At 42.8% G+C, this 27,504-nt stretch overlaps 1 protein-coding gene across 7 annotated transcripts in view; it reads left to right on the top strand.

Annotated features, from left to right (window-relative positions):
- The window catches only part of Vti1a (vesicle transport through interaction with t-SNAREs 1A), a 318,582-nt gene that overhangs the window by 177,237 nt on the left and 113,841 nt on the right, over positions 1-27,504 (top strand). For 5 of the 7 annotated variants that reach the window (XM_052762508.1, XM_052762507.1, XM_052762509.1 and 2 more), the window contains 2 exons: positions 12,338-12,408; positions 13,229-13,290. In XM_052762508.1, coding sequence (XP_052618468.1) covers positions 12,338-12,408; positions 13,229-13,290 — 133 coding nt within the window. Of the gene's footprint in view, positions 1-12,337; positions 12,409-13,228; positions 13,302-27,504 lie in introns of all 7 variants that reach the window. The other 2 variants (XM_052762511.1, XM_052762510.1) reach the window with 1 other exon arrangement.

Here is a 27,504-nt window from a genome sequence, read left to right as displayed (position 1 = left end):
GGGCTGTGTCCCAGGCTGCAGGAGGTCAGATGGGGCAGTTCTGTCACTAGTCTCCTTGATTGCTTAAGTGACTATTAGGCAGGTTAGAGATGAGGTTTTAACTATGTACACTGATATCCCAGTGTCTTAAACTGGTGAGAAAGGATACAGGCCTTATCTCTCTTAATGGAACAGCCACACTACTGAGTGGTAATCCCAGTCCCTTTGGATGAAACTAAAAATTACCACAGTAAAGATAAGAATGATAGTAACTTTTGAAATTGGGTATGTGCTATTGCTCTCTCAAGGATGCCACAGCTTGGATGTGGAAGTCCCATAACCAAAGGCTGATGGTTAGTTTCCAGGGTGGCACTATTGGGAAGAAATGGAATATTTATGAAGAAGGACCTGTGAGGACCCTCAGATGCATGTCCTAGAGGAGCACTGCAGGACCCCACACCGTCCTTTCTGTATTCTACCCAAGAAGGGAGCAGTTTGCTCCATACCTATTCCTCACCTGGAAGACAAACGCTCTAGGTCTCCCTGGCCATGGTCTAGAAACACTAAAAGAGCCAAATCAGACCTTTTCTCCGTGTAAGAGATTACCTCCAGTGTGGAGTATAGTGACAGATCAGACCTTTTCTCCGTGTAAGTGATTACCTCCAGTGTGGAGTATAGTGACAGATCAGACCTTTTCTCCGTGTAAGTGATTACCTCCAGTGTGGAGTATAGTGACAGATCAGACCTTTTCTCCGTATAAGTGATTATCTCCAGTGTGGAATATAGTGACAGAAGGCTGACTAACATGGAGGAGATGCATGGGCTTTGAACAGCAGTTTGTCTTCTTTCTTTGAAGGATGGACCCTCCAGGAAAGAAAAAGTTAAAATAAGCACCTGTAATCCTAGCACTTGTGCAGAAGGACATGAGTTTGAGGCCACCCTGGGCTATGTAGCCAAACTCTTCCTCAACAACTCCCTCGACCAAAGGGGGCGGGGGAAGGTCCATTAGAAAAAAGTGTCTCCATCACTGCTTCGCCCAAAGAAAGTTTCTGTCCACAAAGCTGCATCCCGTGTCTTACAGTATGGAAGTCATCACCAGGATATGACATTACACTGGGAATAGCTTCCTGTGAAGAATTCTACAGTGCTGAGCTGTCTTTACTTAGGCTGGGAGAAAGAAAGAGCGAGTCTGTGAATAAGAAGTAAAGGTGTTAGAGTGTGTCTGGGTGGTGTTTACTTAGAACAGTGAAATCAAAGCCTGACACCCCCCGGACACCATGAACATTGCACAAGAAGGTGCAGCAGTAGCCCACTTCTGTCCTCAGAGTCTTGTGTTTTCCCTGTCAGCAGTCTCTGTGCGCAAAATCCCAAAAAGAGGCCTGGGGCTTCTGCACTGATGGTAGGAGAAAGTTAGAAAAACGGGCTCGCTGGGCCTGAGGGCAGCTGCGCGAAGAGGCTGGTGTGCTTAGAAAACTCACAGTGCTCGCCTGCTTTTTCCACTTACCTTGTGCTCTGTCCATTGGATTTATAGCGTTGAATTATCCAGACTTTCTTGAGCTTCCTGTTTTCTTACTTGGTTTTGCAAAGTGCAGCTCCAAATTGCCAGGCCAGAATTCTGCCTGTGCTGCTAGCTGTTGGTGGGCTAGTGAAAGCATGGTGGTTGCCACCGGCCCAACCATCTACTTAGGGCTCTGCCAAGAGTTTGGAATGCCGGCCAACCTTGGATAAATCACTTAGCTTTTCTGAGCTTCTGAGGACCCTGTCTGTATGACAGGTAGATGGGTAAATAGTAATCTCCTTCCTATGGGCTATGAAGAGTCAGTGCCATGAAATAAAATGAAGCAGACAATAAACAGCCATCAAAACTTAAGTAAAATTAACCTAGAACAAGTGTACATCACAGAGTTTTGTGCGCAGCCTGTCAGCAATAAACATTTGTTGCACATCTATTGAATGAGTGAACTCATTTTTACCCACAAAGGCTTATTTAAACCTGGGTGCCTTTTCTCTCTCCACAGAAAGTCCCATCTCAACTTGTTCAGACTTTTGTGTAGAAGTTCAGTAAAAGACTTGGTTTTAGTGGCTCCTAGCGGAGCCTTTTCAAATATAATTAAAAATTCTTCCTACAACTATGCCAATAAGTTCTCTGTAGAGCCTGGCCGATGAGATCTAATAAATTCTCTGTTATGTTTAGAAACAATAATGACTTCGTTTCGCTCTGGGTTCTAGAAACCCCCTGTGTCTCAGTGCTTGCTCAGAAAACACACCAAGAGTGAACTCTAGGATTCTACCAAGAGCCTCACCTGTGTGGCTGTGGTGGTCCCTCTGAGGTCAGGTGATACTTAAGTTCTCAGAGCGGCAGGTACTTAGTGTGCATCACCTGGAGGCACCAGCCGTTGCCATCTGACCAGCTAGAGTCTCCAACAGTGTGGTCACCTGGCCCTTCTTTAATGTCACAGGGGACTCTTGGGTTCCTCTGTTTCTTTCATTCTGGACTAGGGTGGAGAGGACAGTAATCTGGGCTCAGTTTAGAGATCCTGTCATCCAGACATCTGAAGTTGAGAAATAATGCTTTGATCATGGAACCTTTAAGTTCCACAAAATATGCCATGAAGTCACTGTCCCTTTTTCACTGTTTCCTTTGTCTTGAATTTGTTAATAATTTCTAGTTACGGCAGTCTTCGAGTACCATGCATAAGAGTAGAGATCAGAGGACAGCTTGTGTGAGTTAGTTCTCTTCTCCTGCCATGTGGGTGTCAGGGTGGGCAGCAAATGCCTTTACCCACTGAGCCATCTCACTGGCCTGAATTTTATTAATTTTTAACTCTCAAAAACCTTCCAGACTTTCAGTGCCTAAAATAGAAGGCTGTTCTGCCATGTAGTGTTATTCAATCTCTCTCTCTCTCTCTCTCTCTCTCTCTCTCTCTCTCTCTCTCTCTCTCTCTCTCTCTGTGTGTGTGTGTGTGTGTGTGTGTGTGTGTGTGTGTGTGTGTGTAAAACTTCATTTATGCAAACATACTACATATATCAGGCTTCAGAGCCTTATCTTGTCAACCCGGACACCAGAGCAGTTCTTTTCAAAGCATAACCTAGAGAGCAGAAATAAGTGATATTTGGTAAAAATGCCTCACTCCAAACCTACTGAATTAGAAATTAGGATATGGAACCCAGGGTATTTTTTTTTAACTATCTGGCCAATTTGATTTTTTTTTTTTTTTGATGGATGGATCTATACGTGATATGTAGTCTTCAAAATAAGAATCATGAAGTGTCCTATAATAAAAAAAAGTTCAATGGGTATATTCATCACAGAAATTAATAATCAAACAAAAAAATAATCCAGGACAATGGATAGAAACCACAAAGTAAGTACAAGGGAGTTCCTGTGGATTGGGGTGTGTGCAGTGAGCACGTGTGTGTTATGTAGCAGGAGTGATAGTGAGCTGGCTGTAGGAAGAACTCAAGAGGAACATTGAACAGCTAAGGACTAAACTTCTCCTCCAGATTTCCAAGTACTCAGGACAAAGAAGAGTGTGTGTTGGATTATGTGCCTTGCATTGTTCAATAATACAAACTGAATTATTCCCCACACCATCAAAAGCTGTTTTTAATTAGGAAGAGGGGATATGGTGGTAGCCCTGAATGAGATAAGCTAAGAATTGTGAGTCTCATTTTTAAAATTAACTTGAACAAAACAATATGGAATCACTTCTTGCTTCCTAGTTTCGTTTTATTTATTTTCATGTATGGGTGTTTGTTTGTGTGTCGGGATGGGTGTCTGTGTGTGCATGTGTGTGCTTGCCAGTATGGTATTGAGGCTGAAGGTCAATAATCAAATTTGGGTACCTTCCTCAGTTGCCCTCCACTCTCTTGAGACTGAACCCAGAGCTCACTGACTGGAGAGGATAGCTGGGAAGTGAGCTCTAGAGACCTGCTTGTCTCCGTAGACTACCTCTGCAATGCACCAGCATGACGTTACAAGGCATATACCTCACACCTGCTCCCACGTGCATGCTGCGGACCTGAACTTGACCTTGTGCCTGCATGGCAGGCACTTTTCTGACCAAGCCATCTTCCAGCCTGTTTCTGAATTTCTTGAGAAAATCTTCTTAGTACCAAAACTTAGAGATACCTGCATTAGAGTCGTGCATGTTGAGCTAGAGACTGATGAGAAATGGATGCCAGTAGGCCATAGTAAAGAATTTAATGTGGTTTATGAAAAGTTACCCCACTGCTAGGGATTCCTGATGTAGTCAGCCTACAGTAAAGTCTGAGTAACTCTGTAGCATCTCACAGGTGAGTCTGCTGCATGGTACCAGACGAGGCCCTTTCCTGTGACCTTCAAACTTCATCCTTCTCAGACTTTGGAAGCAAGTAGATGCAGAAAGTCCAAGAGCAGGACGTTCCTTGGAAGCTAAGGAGTAAAGAGTTGACAGAATTAGCAATTGCCCAGTTCCTGTTGTCAACTGAGAAAAGATACCTGGTGCTGCAGATCCAGGATAGTAAATAGGTCCTGTCTCCGAGGACAACTGTGCTCAATGGAAGTCAGTTGTCTGGAGCATTTTAAGGAGTTTGTTCCAGGGTACTGTGATTGATTGGTGTTGTTTGCCAGTCTTTTAGTATTAAGGAGCGATAGCTTGTATGGTATGTATTTGTTGACCTTGTGCTCAGAAGAAATAGTGCCTCGTGGAAAGCTAAAGAAACTGACTTATCCCTGTAAAGCATTAGTCATTTGTCAAATTTCTAAGCCACCTTTAATGTCATCTTGTCATTTCTTTAGTTTTTTTCTTCTCCTGTCTGACATGATGTCCTGGCTGGTATATACCCTCAATGCTTATCGTCCTGTAGGTCAATGCTTTGTGTTTCTTAATGCTGGAATTCCGCAGCATTAATATATAAAATGTATTGTGTGTTATATCCATTGTCTTGTATTTTTTCAGGCTTGATAACTCTTTCCTATTTGTTTAGTACACACGTGCTTCTTTCTCTTGCTTCGATCTGAATATCTGCTTGCTTTCTGTGCATATTTTAATTTCTAAATCTCTTTGTCCAGTTGTAGTAAAAAATAAAAACTCTATTCTAAAAATATTAGTAACTCATTATTTTGCATGATAAATATGAATAGATATTTGCGTATCTGTGTCTAGCTACATAATATATGTTATAAAAGTTAACTTCCAGTTGAGTGTAAATGTTTTGTATAATCAAAAATATACCTGTGGCCCCTTACCTCATACCATGTAAAGTCAACATGGGTCAAAACATAAAGTGTAAGAATAAACTATAAAACTCTTAGAAGAATATAGAATGAGAAATCTTCAAAGTCTGGTGGTAGCTGTGAATTCTTAGATATGACCCCCAAAATACAGACAACAAAAGGAAATATTAACAAATGGGACTTTGTCTGACTTAAAGGTTTTTTGCATATCAAAAAACAACTCCAAGTGAAAAGTCGGCAGCAGGAGAGAAAGTGTTCACGAGTCACATTTTGATAAGGGTCCAACCTCTAGAATACATACAAGTAATTCTTGCTGTTCAAGAATAAAAAGATGGTGCAGCTTCTTAAATGGACAAATACTTTACTGTGCATGTCTCCAAAGACCTACGAATAGCCACTAATCACATGAGAAGGTGCTTGGCTGCTCTCAGGCGGGAGCAGCCCTGACTACAGAAAAGCGCCAGTCCTTCTCCTCAGCTGGGGATGCCCTCAAGTCCATGCCAAGGCCCAAGAGAAACCAGAGCTCCTGGGTGTTGCTGGTTGCCACATAAAATGAATAGCTGTGATGCAAGCAAATTTGCAGTTCCTCAGAAGGGGGACACTGAACTGGCACATAATCCAACAGTCCACTTCTAGGCCTGTAGCTGGAAGGCCTGACAACAAATACTCACATAGATACTTACAATACATATGGGTACACGTGGATGGTCCGTATAAATGGCCTTCCTCAATTACTTCCCGGTTTGTCTTAGTTTTTGAGACAGGGTTTCTCAGGGAACCTGGAACATGTCATTTTAACTATACTGGCTGGCAGCAAGGTCCTAGGCCTCTCCTTTTTCCTCCGATCTCCAGTACTAGGTTAATAGCTGTTCACACTGGTATTGGGAGACTGCAACACATCCTCATGTTTGCAGAACAAGTGCTTTCCTTACTGAACCATCTCCCCTCCTTGTCCTGCTCCTTCACCTGCCATAATGAATAGCCCGATGGAAGGGTCATGGGATGATCCTTTACTATAGTTATTTTTTGCCTGTACAATAATCCATTCCTTGTTTTTCAAAAGAACAAAAGTATGTTCACCTCAAAAAGTTAAGGTAGGATTCAATCCTTCCAGGATGTTCTGTTCATTGTATAATTTTCAGGAAACAAAGTATTTATCAATAGCATGCTGTAATCTTTCATGGGAATGATGGAGTCCTAGATGGAGTTGGCCCCATCCCTCTATTGCCGAAGTTGTTGCAAAGGCTTCTCTTGAACACTGATAATGCTTTTGTTGTATGTGTTAGGTTACCTTGCTCTGCACATGCTGTAACATATTTTGAATAGAGGACTTTTTTTCTAAAATACCTGTGATTATGTTATAAGTGTGATAAAGACAACTTGGATATATTCCAAGTTCACAAACAAATATTTCCTGAACATCTGCCTTGGCCTGCCTTCTGTGGTCTGCCACATAACGCCGAGAATAGTAAGACATGACATTGTCTCTAAAGGAGCTCTCGGGTGCGATGGAAATAACATTGAAGCCACAAGACACACTCTCCAATAACTCCTAGTCAAGCAGGGAACATGAAAGAATGAGGTGGGGTAGGGAGTAAGTGGCAAGCTGGACGTGATCAGGCTCCTCTGTCAGGGCACCACTTTTCAGTCCTAGCTCGTCTCTGCCAGTAAACATGGAGACTCCGTATTGCCTGATAGTTCACATTTCCAACGAAGCTGAAAGTCTGTCATTTTCTATGAGGTCTACCATTAAAAAATAAATTGAGGGGCCGCGAGAGACAGCTCAGTGGGGAAATCACTCACTTGTGGACTTGAGTTCAGATCTCCAGGACCCATGTAAAGCTAGGAATGGCTGTGTATGTCTGTAATCCCAGCATTCCTACAGTGAGATGGGAGGCAAGATAGGAAAATCCGCAATCTCATGGGCCAGCTAGCCTGACATACACAGTAGCAAAGAAGGAAGTTTCAAAAGAAGTAAAAGGTGGTCCTTTCACAACCTTTACCAGAGGTTGTCCTCTGACCTCTGTACATCCTTGCTCTCAGACATGCATGTCCATTCATGCAAATAAACTCACACATGTGCACACACACACACACACACACACACACACACACACACACACACAGGTTTATTTTTTAATTCATTGTTGTTTCCAATCAATTGAAAAATGCTTAAAATGGCATTTGATTTAAAATGAAAATGTTTGCTAGCCTGACAGTAACTTCTTGAATGAGCAGATGGTTAGAATACGATATAAGCAGTGGCAGAAATGTGGTCGGGTTCACTGGAGCACAGGAAGTGATTGACTCAGCCCATAATGATTTCTAAAAGGGCTTTCTAATTACTTTGCAGTCAATTGTCAGTACTTTTGCAGCACTTTAGGTTTTTTTGTTCTATTGGGTTTTTGTTGTTTTCTCTCTTTTTGTTTTTAGAATGAGTAATTCATTCACCCTGGGAAGCTGGATGACACTGAACACACTAAGTAAACACACGTTGGGTGAATTCCACATGTGAGCCTTTGGAATGCTTTGACAGCTTCCCATTCAGGTTTTCTGCCCTCATCTCCTGCCTTTTATGTTCTTTATTGAATTGTGAGAAGGAGCGTCCTTCCTGCTGTCCTGGTCTTGGTTCACAGAATAGAGCCCATTCACTCTTATTTTTGAATGGAGCTGTAATTAACATTGTTGCTTTTGTTTAACAACCTCAATTTACATAGTACCTGCTCATTCCAGTGCATAGTTATTGGGAGCACAGCTCCTCTGACTGATGTCTCTGGGCCCTGGGAATAGTACCTGTTAATTATCTGCAGGAAACCAGCAACTGAGGGGAGATTCTGGTGCTATGACTTTGATAAAAGTAACACTAATGATTTTCTTAATTGCTTAATGATAGATGTGATCATCCTAAAGCAAAATAGAATATACACTCAGCTGCTGTGGAGAGAATGTTCAAACATAATTCCCTTAAAATATGCATACACACACACACACACACACACACACACACACACACACACACACACACACACACAAGCCTAAAGTGTATTCACTAGTTTGCTGTTTCTCTAGGCATGCATCCTGCATTCTGCATCAGTAGCCCTGACTTGGCTCTTACACTGTTGCTTATGTGCTCTACCTTGTGTCTAGAGCTGTCGTGTCCTAATATTTTAGAGCCAGGTCGTCCAGTCTGACCCTCACTTTACTTCAAAGGAAACAAAGGCTCACAGAAATGTTTTCCTTAAAGTTAACCCAAAGTGAAATTCTTCCTTACTTTGGAATGGGTGTTAAAGCCTATAGGCAGTGAGAGGCAGTCTGGATAAGTGGTCCTTTGCACACTTTCTACATCATAGTGGAAGCCCCTCACATGTCTTGAGCTTCAAATGAAGAGAGATGGTGAAAAACTGTCTTTGTGGCACACTGCTTTCCCTGTGTCAGGAACACCAGAGATTCTTCAGTACTGAGTGCAGCTCTTAAGTCTGGGTGCAACAGGACACAGTCCAGATGACAAGTGCCAAGTCATTGTGGGTGCCTTCCCCATGCTCCTGGGTTGCTAATGGCATTTTCAAGTGTTGGGAAAATAACCTTGTCTCCGCTTGGCATTTTAAAGAGGACTCAACTGGTTGGTGTCCTTCACTTTTAAAAATAATTTTGTGGAAACCACATCCTTAACAAAGGTTGTAAAGGGAAAGTTAAGTACAGCCATGCTGAGGAGTAATCAGTACCTTCTGGAGAGTGGGCCGTTCTGCTCCTAGCATAATTTAAAAATATATATTTTGAATTTATCAGATGGAACATTTTGTGCTGAATTAGATTGGAGGCACCTTTTTCTTCGGCTATATTTGTAACATGATGTAAGCTCCAGTCACATCTGACTTTTCATAGGGAATATTTTAATCCATTCATTGCTAAAGTACAGGTCCAATTTCTTTTAAAGACTCACTTGTGTTTACCTCATGATGAGTGTATACAATTTGCCCAATATTATTTTATGAATGAAAAGGCTCTCCGAGATATGCGCTCCTCAGCCTAGATCTTGTCTGCATTGGAGATGCCAGGCAGGTCCTGCAGGACGTGTCCTGCTAGATTTGTGTACCTGTTTCCTTCTTAGTTCTGCTCGCTTGGAGACAGGAAAGCATTGAATGCCTATTGTATGCAGCATGCAAAAGGCTGGAGAGGGGATGCAGTGTTACCCAAAGACCCTCTGCAAGTGCGTGCCTTATAAATAAAAGGGCTGTGGGTGGACGCTATGATTGATTCTGTGCAATTGTAAAAACAATTCATTTTATGTGTTTGAGCGCTGTATCACCAGGATGATTCCCAGGACCTCTGTGGAGAAAATGGAAGGACAGGAAGGAAGTCTTCCTTCCAGGAATTCATTCATCATGTCACACTGACATGGAGAGCTGCAACATGCAAAAATCAGCATTATTTTGTGCTTCCCATTGTTTCCTAACCTCAGGAAGATGCTTAGTGTCAGCAAGGATACTGTAAAGTGTGCATCTCTAACTGCATCATAGGTGCATGCTAGCTATTCCTGTGAAAGACCACAAGAAAATTTAAGGAATTAAAATTGTAGACGTGACATGTCACATTTGCCATTATTTCAAGTCTGTGAGCTTGAATTCCTTTTTTCTTTTAATTATTTTATGCATATGAGTGCTCTAACTGCATGTATGCCTGCATGCTAAAAGAGGGCATCAGATCCCACCATAGATAGTTATGAGCCACCATGTGGTTGCTGGGAATTGAACTCAGGACCTCTGGAAGAGCAGCCAGTGCTCTTAACTGCTGAGCCATCTCTCCAGCCCCGGAACTCCCTTTTTTCAGGTAATATTTCTTAGTTTTATTTTATGTGTGTGTATGTTTTGTCTGTATGTGTTTCTGCACCATGTGCATGCCTGGTACGCTCAGATATCTGGGACTGGGGTTACAGAGACAGTTGTAGGCTGTAGTGTGGGTGCTGGGTACTGATCATCTGGAAGAGCAGGCAGCACTATAACCACGGAGCCATGTCTCCAGCCCTCTTGAATGCTTTACTGGTGTTTTTGATGAGTGTTTTTAACTTAAGTAATTCAAGAAAAGTCAAACTAACCATCTTAGAATTTTTTTTAACCATCTTAGAATTTTTAAATTAAATAATCCCTAAATATCTAATGCTATCTGGACAAAGGATTGTATTAAAAGCAATCTCCTCTAATTTGCTTTGTTTGATATACAAATATTACTTTCTTTGTATATATTTTTGTCCATAAGACTGATCATCTCTAATATATTTAGCTGGGATTTTCTTTATTAATGTATTAAAATATAAGATAGTGGCTAAGAAATGAAGGATTTTGTTCCCAACAAAGATGACCAGGGCCACATTTTTGCAAGATCTACTCTCTTGCAAGATGGGATTAATACTTGTGCTGCTGAGTCACCTACCAGAAATAAGGAGTTTGTGGGTGTGGCTTATGACTCCAAGAACAGCCCAACTCTTGACCTCTTATTCCATTGATTCCTTGAGTAGAGGATTACAGATCAGTTCAGAGTGGTGTTTTCCCTGGCAAACCTGACAGACTTGAGGCTCTTGCATTTGCTAGCCAGGACTGCCTGCTCAGGGGCTGTGCTTCAAGGCCTTGGAAGAAGAACAGTCTAAACCTTGCTGGGACTTCATTTTTCTCTCTACCTCATTCTTCCGGTTCTTTATTCTTTCCATGAATACTAATTGGGATGTTAGACACAGTATCAATAATCTCTTTTCCATTTGTTTGAAATCATGTATTATAATATGGTCTATTTTGATAGGAAGTAGTATTGAATAATGTTTTCCTGAAATAATGACTTTGTGGTGATCATACATATTATAGATTTTTGTTATAAATTAATTATAATTGCTATATTTTAATGATTAAAGCAAATAAAATCAGTAGAAACAAGAAACCCTGTCTCGAAAAACCAAAAAAAAAAAAATCAGTAGAAACAGTATGACAAAGTTGAGTATTTCTAGTAGTTTTGATGCAAAACCAGGATGAAAGATGTTCAACTTTGGTGGCTTCATTCACTGTCTTTATTTTTGTGATGTGTCTGCTAGAAACCATGTATGTTTGTTTTACAGTTGTACCTTAAGGAGAAACTATGCGGTTTGTGATAAAAAGTTGAAATACATCCAAAAAGAGATACTTTTATGTGGAAAATCATGGGCTGGGAAGGCATGCTCAGAGTTGTGAAAGTGTAGGGATCTATGTACAGCAATGAATGTGACCATTTTTATGGTGGCGAATCCTAACAAAGGCAGTTTGAGGTTCTTCTTTTGTAAGATAGGCACCTCCTGGTAATGGTGAATGGAACTGAAAAAAATCATTCTAAGTAGCTGTGTATTTGCAAGATCAGGTCATACTTAGTGTCTGATAGAATGGCTGTAGTCAGAGGAGAGACTGCCAAGTGACAAGCAAGTGAGATCATTGTGACAGGGAAATCTTCATTTCAGTCAACAGTGTGGCTCTTAATGAATTGAGCTAAGTGCTGTGTAGTAGTCTAAGCATTTGGAAGGTAAAGTGCTCCTCACCTGGTTTGACTCAAGAATCTCCAGCAGCTAATAACACATGAAATGAGCTCTTGCTTCCAGGAGAGTGGAGGCAAAGAGATAGTCTCACTACCACTAAATGCAGTAGGGGAAGAAACTGAGGATTACATGCATTAAAATCACAACTGTTCTAAATGGATATATTGGCTTACATAGGTAAACAATGCCATAAGAGAAGGACAGGAGTCTCCCATGTTACTCTCAGTGTGTAAAATCAAAGACTGTACTCCACAGTGAAAAGTAATTAATCACTACACCTGGGCTCTCCTTCATTTTGCTGGGAATTTATTTGAGTGGCCTTTGAAAAGTCACATCACCATTAACTCATTGGTGCTATCTTGGCTGCAGCCTGCTTTTAAATTGCACCCAGTAATCCTCAAGATAGGTAAATTTATCAAATACTGTTTATATATTTCAAATACGTTACTTAAAATGTATCTGGTATGTAAGGATGCACTGCTTTAATCTTGCTTCTATATCCATGATCATTCTGGTACTTTGGGGGTGGGGGTATGTCTGCTCTGCATATACCCTAAGTTACCATTCCTTACGTTTTCTTTTCTTTTCCATAGAGCAAATTGGCCAAGAGATGTTGGAAAACCTTAGTCATGACAGAGAAAAGATACAGCGAGCACGTGAACGAGTGAGTATGGATCATGCCATCAGTTACATGTTCATAAATGAGAAGACGTAGATAAAAAGCCACTGGGATGGACACAAGATAGTAACATTGTAGCTGTAAGGACAGGTGTGGAAGAATGACTAGGGTGAGCAAGGGCCCTGTATAGGAAGAGAAGACAAGGGCTTGAGATGGAGGAACAAGCAGCTGGCTTGCCCTTATCTCAGAATACCCCTCAGGTAAATATTTTATTTAACTCCATGGCTAAGAAAAAGGCCTCTGAGGGAGATTTTGGAGTGCATCAATCTTTCAGAACAAAGATTATGAAAATACCCTCATTCTTCCTCAACCTCATTTTGTTTCCATTTATAGTTTTAGAACTTTGCACATTCATATATTAAAGATAAATTCCCACAGGAATGTTAAACCCTGACTATCCATGAGGCATTTGCTTTTATATCCTGTTCAAGTATACACTTTTAATCTTGTGTCATCCTCTGAATCTAAGAACTGTGAGTCTGCGTGAGTGTCCCAAGTGTGTCTGTGTGAGTGTCCCAAGTGTGTCTGTGGGAATGTCCCAAGTGTGTCTGTGTGAGTGTCCCAAGTGTGTCTGTGTGAGTGTCATAAGTGTGTCTGTGTGAGTGTCATAAGTGTGTCTGTGTGAGTGTCCCAAGTGTGTCTGTGTTAAGAGTCCCAAGTGTGTCTGTGTGAGTGTCCCAAGTGCATCTTACTGTTGGCTCTTCTGCCGTGGAATTCGGGTGTTATTCAGCAGCAGGCGCTGTAAACTGCTCTGAGTGCTGATGTTCCTCCCATGTTCTTCTGTTCCCACCACATTCCCCTTTAGCTTCGGGAAACAGATGCAAACTTGGGGAAAAGTTCCCGGATCCTGACGGGGATGTTGCGAAGGTAAGAGCCAGGTAGGGAGTGATCTTCTGTTTCTCTCTTTTTAACTGTTTCTGTCCCACTGGGATGGGGCATTTGACAGGCTCCCGGGTCCTTCTCTTCCCTCCTAGGCCGTGTCAACACCCTTTTGAAATACAGAACACTGGTTTTAACCCTTTTTTGAGTTACCCACATAGTGAGTAACTCAGATTAGAGACAAGGCTTGAGCTGGAGGGCTTACCTCAAGCTATGGGAAAAAAATTAGGGTTAGACAAGAAGCATTTTTTCATAGCCTGAGGAAGGCCCATGGCAGGAGCATACTGACTTCCCTCTCAATTCTGACAGGGAATGCAGGCCTGCCATCATCCAGAGAACTCAGTACCAGCTTGTTGTCTTGTTTCATTGCTGAGAAGAAGGCTGCTTAGGGAAGCATGGTGGCTTCATGTACATACTTAAAGATGATTTATAAGAATGCCACAATTATCAGAGTAATCTTTTAAGTACTGTGTGTGACTAAGCTTTGACTGATAGGAAATATTCAGAAGAATATAAAAAGGTAAATGAATAAAGATGGGTAATAGTCTAAGTCTATTCTGAACTTGCTATTTTCACTTACACTCTACGAAGTAAAAAGATCGTCTACTGTGATTTTGTCGGTTTGGAGCTAAGGAGTGAGATGGATGAGGAGTGCTGATAATGAGCCTAAAAAGAGAAAATTCTTCTCTTCAGACAACTGTAGTGAGAAGGTAGAGCTCCTCTACTCATGCGTCCGTGGGCAGTACTTTCCAAAGCTGTGTTTGTGGGGCTGAACAGTTATCGTGTAAGAACCAAGTAAATGTGTGATTGTTACATGTTCGGAGCTGATGTGATTTCTCTATGACACCATCAGTGGTAAGCCCCACGTTTCCCAGGACATTACCAACCAAGTTTCCCTCCACCCTTCCCTTCCCTGGAGGGCCATCCCAACCCAGAACCAAAAGTCTGTGGGCACTTAACTGACCTAAAAACAACTCCCAGTCCGCAGAGAAGACTGTAGCAGCTAAAGGAATGCTTCAGTGCCTAGAGACAACACAAAGAACGGGGAGCTGCCTCTCTTGCTTCCCGGGGAGGGCCCTGCGACCGACGTGAGCTGTAACGAGCATTCTGCATATGTCTCCATCTTGTCAAATCTCATTAAAGAGTCCTCCTGCTTTCTGTCCATTGAGCTGTCCAGAAATCATTCATCATTTTTAGTGTTAAAAAAATCATGTGGTTATTTAAATAATATCATATTAATGTTAAAGTTCAGCTGTCACTTGATGGTATGGCTTAATCAGATGTAGCATTTAAGAAAAATAGTTTATTCCGGCTCCTCCTGGCTTTCAGGTTGGCAGATTCAAATAAGGATTTATGGCTTTCTCAGCCAATGTGCTTCTGCCCATGTTTCTGCTTGATGTACCTCACCCCTCAATACAGGACACTGCAGACAGTTACCTCCACAAATAGAGCATCCTTTCAGATTGTGTTTGAATAAATTTGCAAATCATTTAGAGAGGGTGAAAACGCAAACAACTTGTGCAGCCTTTGGGCTTTCTGGAGGGAAATCACACTCCCAAGGAGGCTTCACATGCCTGCTGAGGAAAATGACTCTGGTGTGATCTACCTGGGATTTCCTTTGTAGGCATATTCGGTCCTCCACTGACTCACCTCCTTTTAGGATGTGTCTAGAGGATAAACAGAAATAAAAATCCCCAGATGGGCATCACCTTGCTATGCCTGAGCCAAGGATGCTTTAGGGTCTTTTGGTGTTCCATGTAGGGCAGCATGTTTCCTAGACACAGCTAGCATGTGGGTATCTGCCAAGACACCTAGGAAGGCACTTGCAATGAGTGCTGTCACTCAGACTCTGAGACCCAAGTGCATAGTGGTGGTTTAGGGTTCTGTTTCTAATTACTATCCCACATGTTGGACAGTTGATTTTCTGTGTAAGAAATGCAAACATTTTGCCAATGGGACTTAATTATTTGGTACTTAATTCCTAAAAAGTAAGTCTCTTCAATTGGGGACCAGTGCTCTTTTGTGTGCCGCAGTCGCTCAAGGCTCTGACTGATGCTTTGTCCCCATTCCATCGCCTTGCTCACATGGCATTTGATTCCCAACTCTGAGGAGGTGTACTGTGGAAGAAGCCACGTTCTCTACCCCTGGTTCACATTAAGACTACATAGCCACATTGTGTGGCAGCAGGTGCTTCTGACTGAAGGAAGAGTGTAGTATGGAACACTGTGCCCACAGCTCATCTTCACGGGTGTGTGAAAGAAGACAATGTCCTTGAACAGTGCGTTTACCTATAAAGAAATAAGCCTGTTGGTTTTTTATGGTAAATTCTGTGTGTCAGAGACTGAACACAGATAGGCGAATTCTTACAAAGATTGATTACTGGTTGTTTTAATTTTCGTTTTTAAATCTGTACAATGAACAGAAATGGCAGGACATCATCCATAATTTGCATCAGGTTGTTTAACAGTGACTAGTCTGTCACAAAGACAGGGGGACCCATGTTCGTCTGTAGAGTCTCTACCTGTGTCTACCACTTAGTTATCTATGAGCCTGACCGAAATAATTAAGCAACGAAGTTTACAGGAGCCAGCAGCCTCTAAACCACCCACCACCCGTGCCTCTTAATCTTTTATTAGCTTCCTTCCTTCCCTCCATGTACCTGTCTTTCCTTTCCTTTTTTTTCACTGCTTATTCATGTCTTCAGTAAATATTTAATGTCTGTGTGCACAGCCCAGGGATACAGAAATACAAACACATCTTTCTTTGCCTTTATAATGCTTCAGTGTAGAGAGAATGTGTGCACACAAATGTACTGTAGGAATCACCTAACTCTTGAGGAAGCAGCTCTGACTTTCCTTCGCAGGTGACTCCTTGCAGATCCTCTAGAAGGACTGCCAGAAGCACTAACAGCCGGGGGTGGAGGTGGGGGGTGAGGGGCACGCATGCTATGATTTAAATGGCTTATAAACATAACCTGATGGCAGAAAATAAGGGAAATAGAATAAGGTTGGTTTAATCATAAAGTGAAAAATGTTTTACAAAAAATGAAGTTATACAGAAAATATTGACATGTCTGTTAGTGAGATAACAACTGATCCAGTCAACCAGAAATTCTCCTTCATGTAGCTACACCATCTTGCCAAAGAAAGAAAACAAAGGAGAAAATTGGTCTGTTCAGAATTATAAGAGGAAAACATGACATCAGAATGAAGCCATTGCTGATTCCTGGAAAGTCATTTTTCTTTTCTCTTGACATGATGGAGAGCTACCTCAGACAGACTTCATTTCCTGGCTCTCTAGACAGACTTTAAATAAAGTGGGATTCAGACAATACTGAACATAGCTACAAAGCAATGGGCACTCATGTGGTAACTGGAACCATGTGATGGAGTTTTCACTGACTCTCCCAAAATGGTTCTCCTCAGGTATGGTGGGTATCACCGGGGCCCAAGTGTCCCTTCCCGTGTGTGTATGTATGTGTCCATTTGCGTGTTAGCAATCACGTGTGTTTTCACTGGGAATTCTATTTTTTCTCCCTTTTTTAATGGGAATTCTTACTATATCAAATAGTGATGAGAATCAATAAAAATGAAATTAGAGATTTTCAAGACTCTTATTCAGTAAGAAAGAAAATTACAATTGTAGCAGGAATCTTAAAGGTACTTATTAATAAAATCAAACCTGAGGCCAGTTATTGGGGTGAATGTTGGAAGATCAGAGAAGCAGAACAAGCCACAGCCACCTCACCTTGCCAACTTCTCAGCTGATCCTGTTTCCTCAGACTGGAAGCCTCTGAGTCCTCATCCAGAATAAATCTCAGCTGAACTGCTGCTAGAAGCCTAAAAACTTAACCAGCCAAATGCTTCTAGTTTCTGGTCTTCATGCCGTGTATATCTTTCTACCTTCTACCATCACTACCTGGGATTAAAGGTGTGTGTCACCATGCCTGGCTGTTTCCAATGTGGCCTTGAACTCACAGAGATCCAGAGGGATTTCTACCTCTGGAATGTTAGGATTAAAGGTGTGAGTGCCACCATTTTCTAGCCTTTGTATCTAGTGGCTTTTCTGTTCTCTGACCCCAGATAAGTTCATTAGGGTGCGCAATATTTTGGGGAACACAATACCACCACATACGATTCTATTTCTTTTACCTCTCAAGAAGCATATAATAACTCATAATTTATCATTACCAGCTTCTTTTCTAGCAATACCTAGATTCCCATAGAATGTAGCAAAGGTGTAGTCTGGGAGCTCTCTTGGCATGAAGTTGGAAGACAGGTTACTGCCATGTATGCCAAGGGTACTGCATCATCCATGCTGGTGCCAGGGTCTCAGCAGGAGACAGCTTCTGTTTGACGAGCTCAGTGTCATATACTTTACAATGGTTACCATGCATACTGTCGGGATGCTTCCTTACCAGTGAGGTCTGCATCCTTGTGGCATCTAGGACTCCTTTCATAGAGGGTGTTGCCAGTGTGTCTTCTGCAACTCCCCCGTGAATGAAGAAAGCAGACGTCGCAAATGCAGGCCCTCCAGCACTGCTTAGAACACACTGACAAGTGTGCTGCTGTTAGTTACTTCAGTCTGGGAACAACAGTACTTTTCCTTGAAATCACCTGTTCTATTAAACGACAGGTAAATATAAATGTACAGTCAGACATTCGTAAGGATAGGTGTGAGGTCAAAGCGAACAGACTTATTTTACATAGGCCATGACCCGAAGTGTAGGCTGCTTTAGAGGTTAACTCCTCCTTGACCTCACTGTGCAGGAAGCACTGTGTTTTGTTCTAGGTGTTATTGTAATATCTGAGACTCTGCAGGGCTTTCAGGACTGTAAGGAAGGGCAATGGCAATGTGATCGATCTTGCTTTACACGTAGAAGGTGTCTGCTCTCGAAGTGGATTGCGCTCTTTCTCCTCTTGATCTCACCGTCCCTTTCCTGACTGCCTCATTTAGTGATGGTTGTGGACACTGACTTGGTTAATGTCTCAGGGTCTCAGCCTGGAATTTCCTCAGCTCTTAATCAAATGTTCCTCCTTCCAAATAAAAGGACTGAACTTCCGTTCATTCTCGGTCTTTCCAGGTGAGACCTGGGCTAAGTGCCTGCAGCCACGAGAAAAGGAGGCCTCCGTCCTGGGTCTGTTTGTGTGACTAAATGCCCCACTCCCCAGTTGGCTTGCTGCCTTTGTTCTGTGGCCTCGTCAAGGCCAACATGGTGATGCTTTCACAAGTTAAAGAATAACTTTCTGTTTCCTTATTCAGATTCTTCTAATAACCACTTGTGTACTGGGCCAGGCCCGGGGCACACACTTAGTCTCAGCTGTTTGGGGGAACATGAATAAAAGGGTCATTTGAGACCAACCCAAAAGAAGAAGGGGAGAGGGGGAGAAGGAAGAGGGGAAGAGAGGAAGAAAGACACTGCCTCAAAAAACAAGCAACAACCAATTTTTTTTTTTTTTTTTTATCTCAGAATGTTGTTCTAGGTTCATGGAATGAGACGCTAAGGCTGTCTCCCGTGGCCAGCTCACATGGAGCAAGTCCTCACGTGTGTCTGACCCTGTGTTGTACTCATGTCTGTGATGTGGTTTAGCCTAAACCACCTGGCATTGTCACTACTGTAGAGAATAGAGTCCCCCAGGACTACAACACGGAGCAGATCTAGGGTGTGAGGCCAACTGGTCCTCTGAGCAGACTCCTGGAGGTCCCTGATGGCAGGCTGTACTTAGAGCAGCTCACGGCTCAGTGGCAAACAAGAACAAACCGGCCAGTCCTCACAGTGCTGATCCCTGCCACTGCAGGACCTTATCTGATTCCATTTCTTCTGTGAAACAACTACACACTAAACAAATCCCTTAAGTGAGGACACTGTTAACATAAATTGGAAATCAAATCCCTGGATAGTATGTGTGGGCAGGTGTCCCCATCTCCTCTTTTTATCCTCACTGGTCCCTCCTAACAAGTAGGTACAGTACTATTATGTTGTAGAGACTTGGTTAACGTGGACTTGCTTCACCTTCAGAATGACTCTTGTTCTCATTTTAAGAAGCATATTGAGGGGTGTGGAGCGTGGGCCTGTAGTCTCCAGACTTGGGAAGCAGAAGAAGCTGGATCTCTGTGAGTTTGAAAGCAACCTGGTCTACATACTACATTGTGGGCCAGCCAAGTCTACATAGTAATCACACACACACACACACACACACACACACACACACACACACACGGGGTGGGGGGGGGACACGACGACACGGTGACCATTAGATCAGTGTCAGCATCTTGTACCTACTGTACCTGGATCTCCCTCCTGCCCTTCTGCAGAGCGTCCGTGTCCTCCCAGTGGGCAGATGACCATTACAAATATATTTGGTGATTGTACTAAAAGCATAGAATGAACGTTACTAGGTCCTGCTTTGGGGATGTGCTTTAGCCCCTGTGTGCCAAAAGAGTCTCTTTTGACTCTGCTCCTGGGGAGCCTTTAGGGTTGTTGTTTTTGAGCATTAATTGGAGCCAATAAAAACCAACAGTGTGTAGCAGGAATGCCTGTGCTCCCTCTTCCTGCCAGTGTTTGGCAAATATCATGGTAAGAAAATGTTATTTTTGTGTCTAGTGCTACATCACCTGGGGCCTTTTCCTCACTGGAGAAAACAGTCCCGGTTTTGTTTAATTATTAAAAGTGACATTCTGCGTAGGCATGGAGAGGCGTGTGCATAAGAGTTAGACGGGGGGCTCAGTTGTCTGTTTGCTATGATTAACCTTTTGTGGGGGTCTTCTCCTTGCCTCAGCTTCCTCACTTATAGATAGGGGTGACAGGTCTACCTCCTCAATTCTTAGGAGCGTCGGTGAGAGAGTGCATGTGGCAGTGCCTGGCACTGTGAAGATCTCACTAAATGGCTGTTATCACTGTTATCACCAGTGCTTCGAAACCACACAGCCAAACCTGCGAGCGCTAGCTAAGATCAGAGAGTTAATTAAGAGAGTTTTCTAGGTGTGTAAATTTTAACTTGACATTTTAAATTTTCCTTCTTTTCACTTCCTAGGTTCCCAAAGGATTTTTAGATAATTACAAATTACTGGTAATAAAATAAAATCCTATGATCCTTTCCTGATAACCCTCTTTCTGTGGAGCCATGGCTCTCCCTTTATCTAGGGCCTTCAGCTGGCCCCGGTGCTGAACTCCCCTAGAGTTCCCAGAGTTCCATGCGGAGCAAAGCACCTGATTTTCCCACTGTAACTGTTTTGGGGGGGGGGATCCCCCAACTTGTTTCTGTGCCTCCTTCCCTCCTCTTTTATATGTTAATGTATGATGGGCTGATTTATCCACCACAATGCAAAACCAGCAGTTTCCTGTTGGAGAAACCCCCACCCACCCCCACCCTGCAGCCACTGCTGCCCTCAGCACGGGCTAACACAACTTTCCCACTTCACTTCTTCTCCGCGATCTGGTGGGACTAGCCTCGTTGGCAGCTCCAACCCGTGGACAAACACCAGGCCCTCACTGCAGCTGTTGATTTCATCCCCAGCACTGGGTAGACTCCTCCCGGGTTTCTTATTGCTCGGCTGGTCACCCCTCCACGCAACGCTCTCCCGTTGCCATCCATACTGGACAGAATGTTCTGGATGTGAGGGACAGAAACACAGACCAAACTGGCTAGACATAAAGGAAGGGATATATACTGCCTTGTGTATGACTGAACAGACCAAGAGCTTTGATTTCAGGTACTTTGTAATCTAAAGGTTCCAATGATGCCATTAGTACTGGACCTTGATCCTGCCTACTCTCACCTCTCTTGGGAGGGGGTCTGTCCCTCTGCAGGAACCTTCTCTATCTTCTCTGTGACACTTAATGAAAAGAACTATGTCTGAGGTTTGGTGGGGGTAGTTCTTCTTAATCATTCCATCTGAGGTAACAGCATGGAGTCAAGTTGGTTCTGATTGGTTCTGATCAGATAAAAGTCATATCCATGATCTGATGTTCTAGAAAAGAGACCCTGTTCTGAGTACAGACACATGGCTGAGGATGTGGAAATCCAAGAGAGCAGGCTAGCAGAGCACAGATCTTACATTCATCAGTCCTCCTGTAAGACACTAGCATAGTCTCACTTCCTTATAGAAGCTACATGTATATTATTAGCAACTGTATCTCAATTCTCTGCTAGACCTTTTTTACCCACTCCCTCCCCACAGTGTGGTACAACCAACGGAAATGGGCCAGGAAGGAATAAAATGAAAGAGAAGTGCACCACACCGGGCAAGGACAGTGCTGAGCAAGTGTGGATTCCCACCGGACACCAGCGCAGCTTCACACACCACACTGGGCAAGGACAGTGCTGAGCAAGTGTGGATTCCCACCGGACACCAGCACAGCTTCACACACCACACCGGGCAAGGATTCCCACCGGACACCAGCACAGCTTCACACACCACACCGGGCAAGGACAGTGCTGAGCAAGTGTGGATTCCCACCGGACACCAGCGCAGGTTCACACACCACACCGGGCAAGGATAGTGCTCAGCAAGTGTGGATTCCCACCGGACACCAGCACAGGTTCACACACCACACCGGGCAAGGATTCCCACCAGACACCAGCACAGCTTCACACACCACACCGGGCAAGGATTCCCACCAGACACCAGCACAGCTTCACACACCACACCGGGCAAGGACAGTGCTCAGCAAGTGTGGATTCCCACCGGACACCAGCGCAGCTTCACATGCAGGCTGAAAACAGGACAGAAGTGGGCCCGGAGGAGTGCCCCACTCCTCCTGATGACAGCTTATCCTCAGCATGGGGCCGTGGTTCTCTATGACAAGCATCAGCTAACCACCTTTGGAAGAATGAGTGTGAACCCCAGTTCCTATGGGGCTGATTTACTTGAAACCATGCAAGTGTTTCCTTCTTGCACTCTGGCCACACATAAACATGTTCATCCAGAGGTACACTCTGTACTTTGCACTGAGATTTCTGCCCACTGTCTCATCTCAGTAGAAAGGCATCTTCTACTTTTTCTCTGTTGTGAGCCACAATTTGACCTGATTCTTGAATTACCTTTTTCTTCCAACGTTCCTTTCTTCCCACATGCGTGCCATTCTTTAATGAGGCTGAGTGACGAGTGCTTTACCTTCACCATCAATGCCTTCTTTGAATGCAGCCTTGAGCTGTTAACTCGAAGAAGGCGCCCTAGGCCTTCCTTATAAACAAGTAATGGAGCCCTTGCCCTCCTCGCTTGTAAATGGCTATTTATTAACATACACCATCACTGAACAACATTTTACAATTCCAGGCCCCTGCCATCCCACCGCTGCCTGCTCCATTGTAATTGCGGGAGGCCTTTCACACCTGTTTCATTAAATGCTAGGGTGGGGACAATAGCCCAACTTGATAAATCCAGGGTGAGAGTGTCTCCTCTACAAACAACCCCCTTCTGCTGCTACCACCACTGCCTCCCCGACCACCACATATATTTTATTTGAACACTCACATTGTAGATTAGCGTATTCATACATGAGTTCTAAAAGGAGTGCTGTGTTATGAGATGGCACAAAGGCAGCTCAGTAACAGCCCGTGCACAGTGCAGGTGGTCAAGCCTAGCTGCCACCCAGATCAAAAGTCAAACAACTGCGAAGCTGCTTTTCAAAGTGCAGTTAGGGAGACAAGGCGACGTTTATCTGCACGACAAGAGCGAGTTATAGCTATACATCACAAACTCGGGCACAAAGCAGGGCTTCACAGTCTCACAGCGTAAAGGAACCTACGCTGACAAGTTCTCAGGGCATCTCTGGCTTGGTTTTGTTTTCTCTTTATATAATTTTTTCTATAAAATTAGTATCTTACTGTGCGGCAATTGATAATTATTATTTATGCTTCACTGCCATTCCTAAAGTAGCTAAGAATCTTTTAAAGCCACCTTTAGGGCAGGAAATGGCTCCTTTTCATGGCTGCCTTTTATTTTTTCAGCAGCATTTAAAGACAGATTCCTATTTATACCACACAAGCAGGTTTGTCTGTTGTAAACAAAGTTAAGTGTTGGGAATTGTGCCTTCCCAGAAATGGTTTCCAGGGAAGCCATAATAAGAAACAACTGTGGACCACTGGAGACTCTGTCATCTAGGTATTAAGAAAGAATTCTTTGCTTTTCTAGGAAAAAAAAAAAAGCAATACTGTTTGTTCAGAAACACATTTAATATCCAAAAATGAAATTAAAATAGTTCTTAAATTACCAACTTTGAGGTTGTGATTTTTCATCTTTAAGTGTCTCTGACATTTCTTGACAAGGTGGCCGCTGACACGAAAGAAGAATTTTTTTTTTTTACCCCAATAGTCTTCACAAAAGAATTTGCAAAACACTGAAAAGTCTTCTTTGGCAAAGTTATATAAAGAACTTTAGGTCTGGCATGTGAATGTCTTTGGAACATGCCAGGATGATAAATTTGAGCTGAGTTTGAAAAACAGTGTTAGACAAAGCCCTAAAGCCCTCAGTGTTCTGATCCATCATGGTCTCATGATGAGAGTCCTGCTGACATTTTCCTCTCCAGTCGGTTAACGGGTTAATGCATCAGAATGATCTCCCCACATGCCTGGAGAAACCACACTCTGTCTCAAGCCTTAAGAAAGTAGTTCCTCTCCTGGGCTAGCTTCCCTGAGTTTCTGAAGCACTGGATGTGTGTGTGTGTGTGTGTGTGTGTGTGTGTGTGTGTGTGTGTGTGTGTGTGTGTGTGTGTCTGTCTGTCTGTCTGTCTGTGTCTGTGTCTGTGTCTGTCTGTGTGTGTGTGCGCGTGTGTGCGCACCTGTGTGTGCATGTCCACATGCATCTCCAGTAATGTTCTTCTGAACTTCCATAATATTTTCAAAATAGTCCCAAACAATTCCTAAAGTGCTGAGAAATGAGGCAGAGTCATTGATGGTGCCCATGTCCTAGCTAGATACCATTCAATTACTCTGATGCCCCCCACCCCGCCCGATCCTTTGAAGTGTGCTGGAATAAAAGAAGCACTGGTGTCTACTCTGTCCCGAAAGTTCACCATTTCTCCGCAGATGCAGGAGGCCTTGCTTGGGAACAGTTCACTATCAGGAAGAATCTATCAGCTGTCATGACAGTAAAATACGATGGGGCTATGTATTGTTTCATCTAAGGCAGTCTTTATAAAACTAAACTGGCACCGTTATTATCTTTAGATTTATAGCCAAGTACTTCAGACTGGTAATTTTATAAAGAATGGACGTGTATGTGGCTCTCAGTTTATGAAGCTCAGGTTCCACCTGTGTGAGCCCTGCTGCACCAACACAGGAGGAGGGCACCATGTGGCATGGCAGAGCAAGTGTGCTAGCTTGAGTCCCTTTCATTCCTGCTCTGCCACTAATTGCTCGTGACAGCCCCATCTTCTAGACTCCTAATCCTGGCTAACTCCCAAGAGCCTCACCTACAAATACCACCAACATGAAACTAAGCTTCCAATTCACAGACCTTTGGGGAACACATTCAAACCATAGCTGTTACAGACATCACCTACAGAAATTAAATCTGATCCATGTCCTCCCACCAAGGTAGGGCAAAATGTGGTCCAGGCATCTTGGGTTCAGCCAACTTTGCATCGTGTCCGCTGTAATAGCATCAGCATCATCTTCAATGCAGATGTCAGTGTGTCCTCTGCAGACTCTCTCAGACCTGTGTCCTTAAGTGGCTCAGTATCTGACTTTATGTACATGGGTGAAGTTCATAGTAACTTGATTTACCTGGTGAGTGAGAGATCAAGGGAGAAACAGATGTCATGGGAGATGACAGTGAGAGAACATTCTTTGTCCCTGAGTAGGCAAATGAGACTCCATGAAGGAGACGCAGTGACCACCTGACTTGAGAATCATGACATAATTCTTCACCCACATATGGAGCCCACCATCCCCTGTTTGGGCAGCAGACCCCGGTTACCAGGGTGGTGCTGGCCAGCTCTGATGGCAGCAACCTTGTTGAGGGCACGTAGGAAACTACTCATCTGCTCACAGAGTTAACAATCCAACTCAGGTTGGCCTTCCTTAAACTTAGCTTGCTAAGAAAGCTTTTTAATTGTGATGGAACTTAAGGTTTCCTCCAAGAGTCCGGACCCCTTGTAATCACTTAAATAGTTCTAATTGTAAACAATTATGAAAAGAAAAGCCTTTTCATAGGTCAGAAAAATACTAGGAATTTTCACATGCCTAACTAAAGTTACATATCTAGAAAACTTCCTGGCCTTTGAAATAGTACTGTACATTGACCATCTGTATTATGCACGAGAAAATGCAAAGAACATTGACAAACTATGTGGATTGGTTTATTATGTTATAGTATTGATTTGATAAGTATATCACTTAAAATGCTGAATTTTTCCGTATATTCCAATTAAATAATTCTCACTGAATGGCCGTATAGAAAATAAGTTCGTTGAAAACTTGCCCAGTCAATAAAGAAAGCCATTCATTTTCTGTTCCGTAGACATGATCTGAAGCTACAGCCTTTTAGGTCTTTTAATCTGTTTGTTCAAGGCCAAGCTATTTATATGGGTAATTTTTAAAGCTTCTGTATAAAAAGGAGAAAAGAACATTTTATTTATTCACCGGGATTTTTTATGCGCCTTGAAATCGCATAGATAAAGTAGTTTCAAGCTCATGGATCTGGAGAAGATAAAAGGTCTCTTATTTTATAAGGCTTTATGTAAGCTTTTCCATTGCACAGTTTTCTCATGGCTAGAATTTTTAAAATAAAACATTATTTCACTATTATAAACCAGAGTCTGATGTAGGCATCTTTTTCCTGCTTTGAATTACATGTTAAATTATGCATTTAAGGTTGGGTTTTTTTGTTTGGGTTTTTTTTTTTTTAATCTACATTTTACCCTCTGCATTTCAACAGTTCCCTTGTTGGATAAATTGATTTACCAATCCTCACTTTTAGTGTCAGGCAACTATTTAATGACTAGAATACTGAATATTAAGCAGGACTGAAAAGCTGATTAACCAGTCTTAATAAGCACAGAGTGAAAGGCATTACCTGGTTTTGTAACACATTACTGTGAAGATGAAAAGTATTTACCTCTTCCTCTTAGAGGCCTTTCGAAGCCTCATAGACTGAAGAGAAGGGCATGTTTGAACCCAAGGGCCTCCAGGGCCAGACCAGATTCTGGGAGAACATTAGCTGCCCTCAGCTTTGCCATGTCAGGGCCAAGGCACAGCTTTCCCTGGCTGGAGCGTTCCCAAGCTGTCGCAGCCATCAGACAGGTGGGGGATAAATATTGTAGAAGAGTGGGGCATTTGAAGAGAAGCTCCAGATCTAGGGGACTCAATTTGGACAGGCTTCAATTGGAGCAAACAGGTGTTCCTGGGAAGAACCGTCCTCAGATGACTGGGGGGTATGTCATTCTTTCACTCACATTAAAGTGCCCCTTCCCTCCTGCAGGACAATCAGAATTAACTACAGCTCTTTCTTTTGAAACAGGAAAAGAGAAATAAAACTAGAGCACCAGGTTTGGGCTCCAGCTGGATTTCCGTCAAGTGTTCGATCTAGGTTGAAGGAGGGAACCTGGAGCCCAGAGTCATTACAGCTTTCCATAGTAGAGATGCAGGGATGACTGATGGGTGGAATGCAAAGACCTCTGCACTGTGTATGCGCCTCCAGGACATAATAGTCTTTCCTTATATCGGTCCTTTGTTTACTCACCAAATACTTCTTGAGCACTGGGGCTTTCTGAAATCATGGAGTTAAGTGCTGGAAGCAGTGGACTGTGTAGGAAGAGCTGCCCTCAAGATGCTCAGGCTAAGGTGTGGTCATCATACTTGGTCTGGACATGAAAGCCAAACTGAGGGTCTTGGGGAGACTGGGCAGAAGGCAGTTGCTGACATCAGACATTTCCTTTTGTAATAGCAGCACATGAAGATATAAACCACAGGTTTCATTTGGGGTATTCTTTTAAAATTACACTTCTTCAACAAAATGTAAAATAATAACAGGTTACATTTTAAAATTCTTTCCTCTAATTCCTCTTTCTTGAAACAAACTCTTCCAATGATTTTTAAATATCCCTACTAGCCATGAGTCTAGGGCTATATTTTATTTTCTCAGTGGTATGTTTTTCTACTTAGTATAATTGTAATTTTTCATAATTATTAAAATTCTAATAAGGATTTTTTAAAACAAACATTTTACTTCATAGGGAAAATTATCAGGAAACATGAA

Source organism: Peromyscus californicus, unplaced genomic scaffold (genome assembly GCF_007827085.1).
Source record: "Peromyscus californicus insignis strain IS unplaced genomic scaffold, ASM782708v3 Scaffold_4__1_contigs__length_199733344, whole genome shotgun sequence".
Classification (NCBI taxonomy): domain Eukaryota; kingdom Metazoa; phylum Chordata; class Mammalia; order Rodentia; family Cricetidae; genus Peromyscus; species Peromyscus californicus.
The sequence above is the reverse complement of the archived record's forward strand: the minus strand, read 5'-3'. Positions and strand labels throughout refer to the sequence as shown.